General features: G+C 50.8%; 1 protein-coding gene across 1 annotated transcript; it reads right to left on the reverse strand.

Moving 5' to 3' along the window:
- Positions 1-7,397: 7,397 nt before the first annotated feature.
- On the reverse strand, positions 7,398-8,333 carry LOC308052573 (olfactory receptor 14J1-like; the record flags this gene model as incomplete). Its single annotated transcript, XM_080364643.1, has 1 exon — positions 7,398-8,333. The coding sequence occupies one exon, from the start codon at positions 8,331-8,333 to the stop codon at positions 7,398-7,400; it is 936 nt and encodes a 311-aa protein (XP_080220769.1).
- Positions 8,334-11,534: the final 3,201 nt, after the last annotated feature.

The raw sequence follows: 11,534 nt of genomic DNA on the forward strand, positions 1-11,534 counted from the left end.
AGTTCAGTAGGAGCCAATGGGTATGGTGGGCACTGTGACGTCACTTCTGCCTCTGCAGGGGATTGGCCAACAGCAGGAACATGGCTGGCAAAGGACTGTGAGGTCACACACACAGACGAGCAATGGGGCCCAATCAGCATGGCTTGATGAAAGGCAGGTCCTGCTTGACCAGCCTGATCTCCTTCTGTGACAAGGTGACCGCTGAGCAGATGAGGGAAAGTCTGTCGTGGGCAGTGAATCCGCTACACGGGCTGTGGGTGTTGTGTCCTTAGACTGCAGTGAAGCCTTTGACACCGTGTCCCACAGCATCTCCTGGAGAAGCTGCAGGTCATGGCCTGGATGGTGTATGTGCGATAGGTAAAGAACTGGCTGGAAGGCATTTTAGAGCCATTTGTCCCCTCCCTGTTCACATGGGCGTCCCATTAATGCATCACTGCTCTGCCGCAGTGTAGACAGGCACAAGGCCTTCTCCTTCTGGACCTCTCACCAGTCCCACTGTTTTCTCCAGCACCCTCATCCTGGACTGTGGGATGCCCAGAACAGCCCTCCCAAGACAGTTTGATAAAGTCTTTTTTCTACTCCATCCCCACATCCTTGTTCAATCCCCTCATGTACAGCTCAAGGACCAGAAAGGTTGGGCGCAAGTGGGGCATTGAGAAAAATGGTCAGGAAAGCTTTGAGGTGCACAGAGAGCCCATCAACAGGTTGGCAAGCTGCTCTCTCTGAACAGGCCCAGAGGACCTGGACAGCATTTGCTGTGTCCCAGAAACTCGCCTGGAAGGTTGGGATATGGAGAAAAGGTTTGGTCTGGGAAGGGACAGACAGGGGCTGCTGGAACTGGCTGGTGTGACCGTGAGACGTCTCACAAACACCTCACAAAAAGTCCTGGCTCTCAGGGAGGCTGCATGGTCCTGTGAGAAAGAAAATAGCAAACATGACTTATCATGGAATCATAGAATAATTGGGGCTGGAAGAGACCCTTAAGATCATCGAGTAAAACCATAACCTAAATCTGGCATTAAACCATGTCCCTAAGAGCCCCCTCTATCTGTGTTTTAAACACCTTCAGTGATGGGGACTCCACAACCTCACTGGGCAGTCTGTTCCATTGCTTCAAAACCCTTTCCCTGAAGAATTTATTCTTCATATCCAATCTAAACCTCCCCGTGCGCAACTTGAGGCCATTTCCTCTTGTCCTATCACTTGTTACTTGGGAGAAGAGACCAACACCCACCATGATAAAACCTCCCTTCAGGCAGCTGTAGAGAGGAATAAGGTCTCCCCTCAGCCTCCTGTTCTCCAGGCTGAACAGCCCCAGCTCCCTCAACCGCTCCTCGTGAGACTGGTGCTCCAGACCCTTCACCAGCCTTGTCACCCTCCTCTGAACTCTCTCCAGCACCTCAATGTCTTCCTTGCCATGAGGGGCCTCAAACTGACCCCAGGATTCAAGGTGCAGCCTCACCAGTGCCCAATACAAAGGGATGATCACTTCTCTAGTCCTGCTAAAGCTCTGATTGAATCAAGGCTTGAACACCTTGGTGTGACCCAGTTGGTGACGGGTTGGACTGCAGACTCCTGAGGTCCCTTCAGCCTCAGTTCTCTCATGATCCCATTGTGATGTTGGGCTGTGTTTCAGACTGGAGCAGAGCAGGCGATGATGGGGCAGGACCCACCTGTGCTGTAGGTGACCATCTAAACCAACATCTCAGCCAGGGAACCAGCCAACACCTCAGTGTGACTCGCTCTGGGCAACGTGTGAGGAGTCCTGGGCAGGGCAGGTTCAGAGGGCATGAGGCGCTGTGCAAGACACAACATGATCTTGGCTTCATGCCTGCAGGCCCATCAGATGTCAGTTGATGTCAATGAAAGTTAAAATAAGAACTGAAGACAAAGATCCAAAGTAAAGGAAGTTTTCAACTAATTTCCTTTCTTTCTTTCTTTCTTTCTCTCTTTCTTTCTTTCTCTTTCTTTCTTTCTTTCTTTCTTTCTTTCTTTATTTCTTTCTTTCTTTCTTTCTTTCTTTCTTTCTTTTTCTGTTTATGTATGTATTTAAATATTTATTTATGTATTCATTTATTTATTTACTTATTTATTATACTTATTTATTTAATTTTTTTACTTATTTACTTCTTTACTTAATTAATTATTTGCTTGTGTATTTATTTACTTATTTATTTATTTACTTATTTGCTCACTTATTATTTATTTATTTATTTATTCATTTATCTTTTTATTTATTTATTCATTTATTGATTTAAAAGTCTTTATCGGAGAGTTACTTTTCTTAAAGAAAAAGTTTTCCAGAACTGGGGATGGATTTAGGACACAAATGTCTTCAGCTCCAGGGACACAAACACCTGGTGCCAGTGTAGATGCCCCGAGACCCCTGCCCAGGCTCCACCTGCACTGCAAGGTGCTCTGGTCTCCCCAGGTCCTGTGTGACAGATGCCAATCCCAGGCCAGCACCTCAGGTACACTGGCCCCTAAAATGGCCCTGGCTGTTTATGGTGAGACAGCTGATGACTGATGTTTATCTGGAAACGTCCACTTTTTGGTTGTTGTTTTGTTTGTGGTTTCTTTTGCTGCTCTTGTTGCTGTTTTGTTTTTTGTTTTGGTTGTTGTTATTTTTTAATTGGTTTGATGGGTTTTTTGCTTTGTTCTTTTGGAGTTTTTTTGTTTCTTTTGTTTGGTTGGTTTCTTTGTTTGATTGGAGATCTTTGTTTAGTGGTTTTTTTAACATATTAAAATTAAAAAGAAAAAAGCCAAAAAGAGAACTATGGGGAAGGAGAATAAATTCTGGTCTTCCCATGTACTTCTATTACCAGGTCTCTGGTGGCCAATGAGGGAACCGGCACACTGGGGGTGGGGGTGAGGAGCCAGGTTGTATATACAGTGTCCAGCCTCAAGGGACTATTCTCCTGCCTGTCCAGATGTCTTCAGGAGACCCTCAGGATCAATGTCCAGTGTAGAATGCTGCTGTCACTTCTTCCATACACTGAAAAATGATTGAAAATACCCTGGAAAGAAAAAAACATCCTTTATGAAATCTTCTTTGAAACCTTCATCAGCAAGTGTCTCATTGAAACCTCTCCAGTTAGTTCTACAAGTCTGGAAGATTTTAAGAAAATTAAGCAAAGAAACATCGCTCGTCAGGGCTTTCTGTGTTTTAATGGGCCCCATGGTGTATTTGGTGCTGAGTCCATGAACCTCAGATACCAAGGACAGACTGAAGAATCTGCTCAAGAAGTCCAAGCCAGAAGCAAACTCCAAAGTACCTTGAAGCATTAATGGGCCCCACTGAGGGCTGTTACTGACAAAGCCTCCCCAGGGACTCGTTAGAGCAGATAATTGGAGGCAGTGATTGCATCAGGCAAAGGCAAAGTGCAGCAGCTCTGATGCTGAGAAAGCCCTTGGTTTGTCTGATGAAGGACAATGGCCAAGCCTTGAGCCCCTGCCCCTGGAAGGGAGATCCTGTCCCTCATGTGTGGCTCAGAGCTCTTCCTGGGGCTGTGGGGAGTGCGATGCCCAGTGCAGGACAATGGTGTGACACTCCCTGGGGGTGCAAGGAGGCAATGGGGTGCCATGGCCATGACAACCATGTGTCTCCTCTTAGGCCTCGCTGGCAGGGACATCAGCCAGAGCCAAGGGGACAAAGACCTTGGCTCTTGCAGGGACATTCAGCCTTGCCAGCGCCCTTGGCCATGTCCACCATGGTCCATCCTGCACTGTCCCAGGCCTGTGGCTGTTTCCCAACAGGCTGCAGACACCCTATGCACTTCCCCACCTTGTTCTCAGCCCAGTGTGTCCCCACCTGTGCTGCTGTCTCTCCATCCTCACCAGCTGTTCCTGGAAACACATAGTCATGACTGATCCAGGGTCCTGAATGAACACAGCACTGTGCTCAGAATGCCAACTGAAAAACAGCAAAACATCATAAAACTAAACTAACACTGAACTTCCATTAGAATGGAACTTCCAAACAGAGCTAAGCAAAGCAGCCGGAAAACCAAAACTAATGGGCTTGGAAAAGGCACCTCCAGCTTTATACTGAGCATGATACTAATGGAAGAGAATAGCTTGTTGATTGACCTGGTTGTCAATCAAGGTGCTGTCTTGTCTGTGCTTCCTCCTACCAATTTGCACCTGCAGCTGCACTCCAGAGAAGTCCTTGGTTTCACTAACAATAGTCAAGGTAAATTAAATAGAAATAGATGAATTAAATTAAGAAAATACACTCAGTGCTATCCCCCGTGTAACTCCAGTCACACGGAGCAGCCAGTCCTGCAGAAGGGAGCACCTTGGTCCTGAACAGCCCATCCCAGCCAGAGAGAGCAAAAGGGCAACAGGCAGAAAGACCCAAAGGCCAATGGCAAATGGCAGAACGGCAAAAGGCCAAACTGACATTGAACTCCTGACAGGATGAAACTTCTGAATGGAACTGACCAAACCAGCTGCAAAACCCAAAGTAACGGATGTAACAAGCCCTAGAAGCCGGCTCCAGCTTTAGACTGAGCATGGCGCTAATCATAGGGAATATTTCATTGATCAGCCTGCACGTCAATCCAGGTGCTGTCCTGTCTGTGTCCCCTCCTGCCAATCTGCATCCACAGCTGGATGGCCAAAGAAGTCCTTGGTTTGCCTGACAACAGCCAAGATATCAGTGAGTTCTGACATTCCTTTCATAGCAAATGGCAAACACTGTAAAGCTGCTAAAAGAAAAAAATTAACTCTATCCCAGGGAAGAAACAGCGTTGCCTCATTATTCTCATAGTAAATCTAAACAAAAGACTGTACTGGCTGTGAAGGAGAGAGGTTCAAAATGCATGAAGGAAATTAACTCAATTTCAGCTAAACCAGCATGTTTCCTCAGGCTCCCCTTCACCAGACTAAAGAAGTTTGGGTCTCTCAACATCTCCACACGTGAACCAGACTTTCTCTGGCCACACGACAGCTCCTCCCGTTCCTCCAGAATGGGGAACCTCACACTGGGACACACGGCTCCAGATGTGACCGCACCAGTGCTGAGTCACGATGGACAATAACTGCCCTTGTCTGGGTGGCCACGCTCCTCCCAGTGCAGCCCAATGTGCTCGTGGGCATGTTCCTGCTCAGCACCACTGAGAACTGGCTGAACATCCAGGCTCAGAGGGTTGTGACCAGTGGCACAAAGCCCAGCAGGAGGCACCATGAGGAGCACTGAAGGACACCATATCCCCACCCAACATCTCCTCCTACAGGTGTCTCTTGGGTCCCTGGAACCACCTCAGTGCCAAGGGGGAGAGCGCTGCTTGTATGCGTGGAGGAGATGGGGTCTGGGATGAGGGTCCAGGGGCAGTTTCTCCTGGTTGTTCATGCAGCAACAAGCTGGGCTGGATATTTGGAGAGAGGAACTCTTCCTAAGGGCCTCCAATGGGCTTGGGGATGGCCTAGATGCATTCAAGGACCTTTACGTCCTTGTTATAAAAATATGTGGGGCCCTGAACTGCACACAGAACTCAAGGTGAGGCCACACTAATGCTGAATATAGCAGCATAGTCACCTCTTTTGACCACATGGCCATGCTGTGTTTGATGAACCCCAGGATGGGGGCTATTGTCTTGACTGCTGGGGGACAGTATTGCCTCCTGTTGACCCTGTGGCCAACCATCACGCCAGATCCCTTTCTGCAGTGCTGCTCTCCAGCCACTCTCTCCCAATCTACACTTGCACTCAGTGCTACTCTGTCCCAGGTGAACAATCCAACTCTTGGACTTGTTCAATTTCATGCCCAGTGCTGGGTCCTGAACTTGGGTCACAACAACCCCAGGCAGCACTACGGGCTCAGGGAAGAGCGGCTGGAAACCTGCCCAATGGAAAACGCCCTGGGGGTGTTGATGGACAGTGACTGAACAGGAGTCAGCATGTGCCCGGGTGGCCAAGAAGTCCACCAGCATCCCAGCATGCATCAGGAATAGTGTGGCCAGCAGGACCAGGCAAGTGATCATCCCTCTGTTCTTGGCACTGGTGAGGATGCACCTCAAATCCTGTGTTCAGTTTTGGGCCCCTCACTACAAGAAAGACCTTGGGGTGCTGGAGTGAGTTCAGAGAAGGGCAACAAAGCTGGTGAGGGGTCTGGAGAACAAGTCAGACGAGGAGCAGTGGAGGTAACTGGGGCTGTTTAGCCTGGAGGAAAGAAGACTGAGGGGAGACCTTATTGCTGTCTACAGCTACCTGAAAGGAGGTTGGAACATGGAGGGTGTTGGTCTGTTCTCCAATGTAGCAAGTGTTAGAAGGAGAGTAAACGGCCTCAAGTTGCACCTGGGAATATTCAGTTTGGATATTAGGAAAAGTTTCTTCATGGAAGAGTTTGTGAGGCATTGGAACAGCCTGCCCAAGGAGTGGTTGAGTGACCATCCCTGAAGGTGTTTAAAAGACATATAGATGAGGTGCTTAGGGACATGGTTTAGTGCCAGAGTTAGGTTAATAATTGGACTCAATGATCTTGAGAGTCTCTCCCAACATAAATTATTCTCTGATCTCTTTGGGATGAGAAACGTGATGGGGCAGCTCACCCAGATGGAGTACTGGGGTGGATGGATGGACAGATGCGTGGATAGATAGATAGACTGGGACAGAGAGGGGGATCAGCCTATCAGCCTAAGGGCTGGGGCCAGCCATGGCATGATGGAAGCAAGGCCAGCCCCCCTTTGTCCCCTGCTCTTGTTTCCTCCTGTGCCAGCCCCTCTCACCAGCACACGACTCCTGGCCAGGAGCTCTTCATGCTGCTCCTGCTACCGCAGTGACAGAGCAGCCTACCCTGAGCTAGGGAATGCAGAAACAGGGTTCTGTGGGTCATTCATTCTCCTGTTGAAGCATAGAGCACAGGGAGCAGGCTGTAGTGCCTGGAAACCACAGCGAGACAGTCCAAGGCAGATCACGGAAGGTCCTTCACCATCTCCAGGAACACTGGGCACCCACAGATGAACACTCAGACCAGCACCATGACGTAACATGATGCCCCATGTCGTCCCCTGAGCCCATGAAAAACACAAGCACAGCAGCATGGCCTTATGGGGGAAATTTATTCAGGCTGACCACAGGTTTGGAAGAAGAGCCCAAGCTCCAAATACTGAGACTGAGGAAATCCCCTTTTGTGGGGTGTTTCAAAAAGATGGCCCCAATTTCAGAAATACAGTGATTTCAAAATGGGTCCACACCTGTATTACAGAGATGTGACACAGGACACGAGCTGTACCAGGGCCCCAGAAACAGGTAGACAGGCCTCTGAGTCACTGCTCTGGAGAAGTGTCGTGGGTGAAGAAAATCCTTGACAAACATGGTTATCACAGATGAAATGCTCAATGCACAGGATGTTCCTGAGATGAACTGGAAATCACTTCTGAAGAGACATGAGTAACTTATTGTTGCTGAAAGAAAAGTGACTGAATCAGCTTCTTCAGTGCCACTTTCAGCTCCTGGTTCTTCATGCTGTAGATGAGGGGGTTCACTGCTGGAGGCACCACTGAGTACAGAACAGACACCACCAGGTCCAGGGATGGGGAGGAGTTGGAAGGGGGTTTCAGGTGGGCAAATATGACAGTGCTGATGAACAGGGAGACCACGGCCAGGTGAGGGAGGCAGGTGGAAAGGGCTTTGTGCCATCCCTGCTCAGAGGGGATCCTCAGCACGGCCCTCAAGATCTGCACATAGGACACCACGATGAACACAAAACATCCCTCAAAAAAAGAAGCACTAAACATGATAAGCCCAAGTTTCCTGAGGTAGGAATGTGAGCAGGAGAGCTTGAGGATCCGGGGGATTTCACAGAAGAACTGGCCCAGGGCATTGCCCTTGCACAGGGGCAGTGAAAATGTATTGGCCGTGTGCAGCAGAGCAGTGAGAAACCCAGTGGCCCAGGCAGCTGCTGCTATGTGGACACAAGCTCTGCTGCCCAGGAGGGTCCCGTAGTGCAGGGGTTTGCAGATGGCAACGTGGCGGTCGTATGACATGATGGTGAGAAGATAAAGCTCTGCTGAAACTAAAAAGGCAAACAGAAAGATCTGTGCAACACACCCTGCATAGGAAATGGCCCTGGTGTCCCACAGAGAGTTGGCCATGGATTTGGGGACAATGGTGGAGATGCAGCCCAGGTCAAGGAGGGCGAGGTTGAGCAGGAAGAAGTACATGGGGGTGTGGAGGTGCTGGTCCCAGGCTATGGTGGTGATGATGAGGCCGTTGCCCAGGAGGGCAGCCAGGTAGATGCCCAGGAAGAGCCAGAAGTGCAAGAGCTGCAGCTCCCGTGTGTCTGTGAACAGCAGGAGGAGGAACTGGGTGATGGAGCTGCTGTTCGACATTTGCTTTTCCTGAGCACGGGGCGCTGTCATGAGAAAAAAAAAAAAAAAAAAAAAGGACAGTGAGAATCAGGGCAGAGTTCTCTGACAAAAATCAAACCAACTCGCATAGACCCTCCCCTGTCACACACAGACACGCTTGTGTTTTTCTAGGAGTAACTTTTTCAGCACTGTGGCTGCAGCCCTGCTTGGGGCTGGAAAATGTGCAACCAAGAGCAGGGCCTCTGCCCATGGCCATCGATAAGTCAGCCCAGCTCTGCAGAAGTGGGGCCACGGGAACGGTGGGGACTGTCCTGGTTCTGCTAACACAGAAGGGCTGTCAGCACTTGCTTTCCCAGTGATAGGGAACAGAGATGGTGAAGGCAGTTTAGGAGTTACAGGTTTTTTTACATATCCCCCCATATTCACTGCAGAGTGTTGTTGGGTGTCAGAAACCCTCAGCATTTCTGCTGCACTCAGGGAGAACAGAGCGAGTCCTGTGAGACCAGAGGGTGCCTGTGGGTCAGTGCAGAGTGAGGGTAGCTGCTCTCTCCCTCTGTCTTGCTCCAGCTGCCCTGGGCTGGAACCTTTCTGAGATGGAGGATGATCACACTCCCACGTTACCCTGAAAACCCATTAGGCACTGCTGATAGCAGAGGGACCCACCTCGGACCATGACAGGTCTCACCCTTTCCTAAGGTCTCAGCACCCTACGTTGAGCCCAGGACACACACGGCTCATTCCCCAGCCCCACAGACTGCATTGCCCACAGCCCACAGGTCAGAGCAAAGCTGGGACACGTGTGCCCATGGACACACCTGCAGGAAAGGACCCACAAGATCAGGCTGTGACTCTGCAGCTGAAACTGCCATCCCCAGAGAGCCTGACAGCAAGAACAAGATCCCAACAGCAGTGACCCAGAGCAGGGGAGCAAGAAGGAAAATGCGGTGAGGGTGGGGGTGAGAGAGACCAGGGCAGAGGCAGCTGGGCACTCAGACAGCATCACCCTTCCCCAGCTGTGCAGCCACCTCCCAGACACCAACAGTGCCGGGCAGCTGCTCTCAGCCCCTGTGCTCTGCAGAGGAACTGCAGCTCTGGCTGCACAGGAGCTGCTTCATGCCTTGGAGCCCCCGGCCCTGAGGGCAGAGGCTTTGCTGGGTGGGAGAGGTGGCTAGGGGGCTGCTCGCAAGAGAGATCTGACCTGCAGGGGCTCACAGGGACTTTTCTCTCTTCTCCCTCCCATAACCATTCCGGGTTCAGTTTCCTCTCATTTCTGATCATTTCCCTGCTGCCTGGAGATTCTCCCCTGGAAGGTGTTTCCCTGTCCATGTCTGTTCCCTGTCAGTGCTCACAGACCATCCCACCCTCTGTGCCCTCCCCCTGGCCCTACAGATCCTGCCTGTCCACAGGCACTGCCTGGGGGCATCTTCCTGTCTGCAGGCTGGAAAACAGGACAGGTCAGATTAAGTGTAAGGTGTCCAGCAAAGGTGATGCATAGGCAGAGGAGAGGCAAGGCATGCCAGGATTCTCTTGAAGACCTACTGCTGTTCATGTGTTTCAAGTATTTCTTTAATTAGCAATTAAGAACAGCCTTAATCACCACCCATTCCCCAGAGTAGGAGACTGAAAACACAGACTCAGGGAGGTTCCTTATCTTTGTAGTACTCTTTGTCTTCTTCTTCTCCTTGAAACTTCCTCTTGTCAATATTCTGGGATGAGCTGGAGCTGTGAGCAGCCCCGACCCACGGAGAACCCAGCAGCAGAAGGACCTTGCCCTGCCGGGGGTCGCTCCTTCCCCCCACAGCTTCTCCCCTCAGTGCAGAAGGCAATCCCTGCTCTGCAGCACATCCTCCCCTCTGATCAGAGAACCTCTGAGAGCTGTACTTACATCTCTTGCAGGCTCTGCAATGTGACAGGTCTCTGAGATCCTACCATGATTTGCAGATGTAATGCCCTGCAGCCACAGGCTTCATATCTGAGAGGATTTCATTTCCAGTGACCTCTCAGCATCCTCCCAGCCCAGGCTGCGTTTCTCTCTCTGTGCCTGGCTCCTGTGCCCTCGGTGCTGCAGGCAGAGCCCTCAGCCCTGCTGTGTGTGCAGAGGAGCTGCTCCTGGGCAGAGCTGTCTCTCTGCAGCGCTGCCGCTGCCATGAGCTCCCTGTGTCCCAGGAGCCCAGCCCAGCTCAGCAGCACAGGAGCAGCCCATGATGTCCCTTTCTCTGTCCACTCTGGGCTCCTCCAGGTGTCCCTGGGGCTCCAGGGGCACATCCTTTGAGACAACCTCAAGCAATCAGTAATGTTAGTTGTGTCTGCTATGCAGAGATACTTCTTGCCACCATTGTATTCTTGCTAGTAAACAATAAAGTGGTATGAGAATATTCCAGGTGTGGTCTCCCCAGGGCAGAGCAGAGGGGCAGGAGAACCTCTCTGACCTACTGACCACCCCCTTCTAATCCACCCCAGGTACCATTGGCTTTCTGGCACAAGGGCCCAGTGCTGGCTCATGGTCACCCTGCTGTCCCCAGGACCCCCAGGTCCCTTTCCCCTACGCTGCTCTCCAACAGGTCCTTCCCCAACTTACACTGGAACCTGGGGTTCTTCTTGCCCAGATGTAATACTCTACACTTGCCCTTGTTCTATTTCATTACATTTTCCCCACCCAGCTCTCCAGCCTGTTCAGGTCTCTGATGGCAGCACAGCTTCCAGTGTCACTCACTCCTCCCAGCTTGGTGTCACCAGCAAACTTGCTGACAGTCACTCTGTTCCCTCATCCAAGTCACTGATGAATTTATTGAATAGTACTGGCCCCAGCACTGCCCCCTGAGGCACTGCACTGGATACAGGCCTCTACTGGACTCTACCCCACTGACTACGACTCTCTGGCTTCTTCCCTTCAGCCAGTTCACAGTCACCTCACTACCCGCTCATCCAGACCGCACTCCCTCAGTTTAGCTGTGAGGATGCTGTGGGACACTGTGTCAAAGGCTTTACTGAAGTCAAGGTAGACCACATCCACTGTTTTGTCATCCACCTTGTATCCACCTCGTTATGTCTTCATAACAGTCAATGAGGTTGGTCAAGCACGACTTTCCCTTGGTGAAGCCATGTTGACTGCCCCTAATGACTCTCTCATCCCTAATATGCCTTGAGACGGCACCAAGGAGAAGTCGTTCCATCAGTTTCCCAGGGATGGAGGTGAGGCTGACCAGTCTAGAATTCCCCGGG

Source organism: Nesoenas mayeri, assembly GCF_963082525.1.
Source record: "Nesoenas mayeri genome assembly, contig: SCAFFOLD_35, whole genome shotgun sequence".
Classification (NCBI taxonomy): Eukaryota; Metazoa; Chordata; class Aves; order Columbiformes; family Columbidae; genus Nesoenas; species Nesoenas mayeri.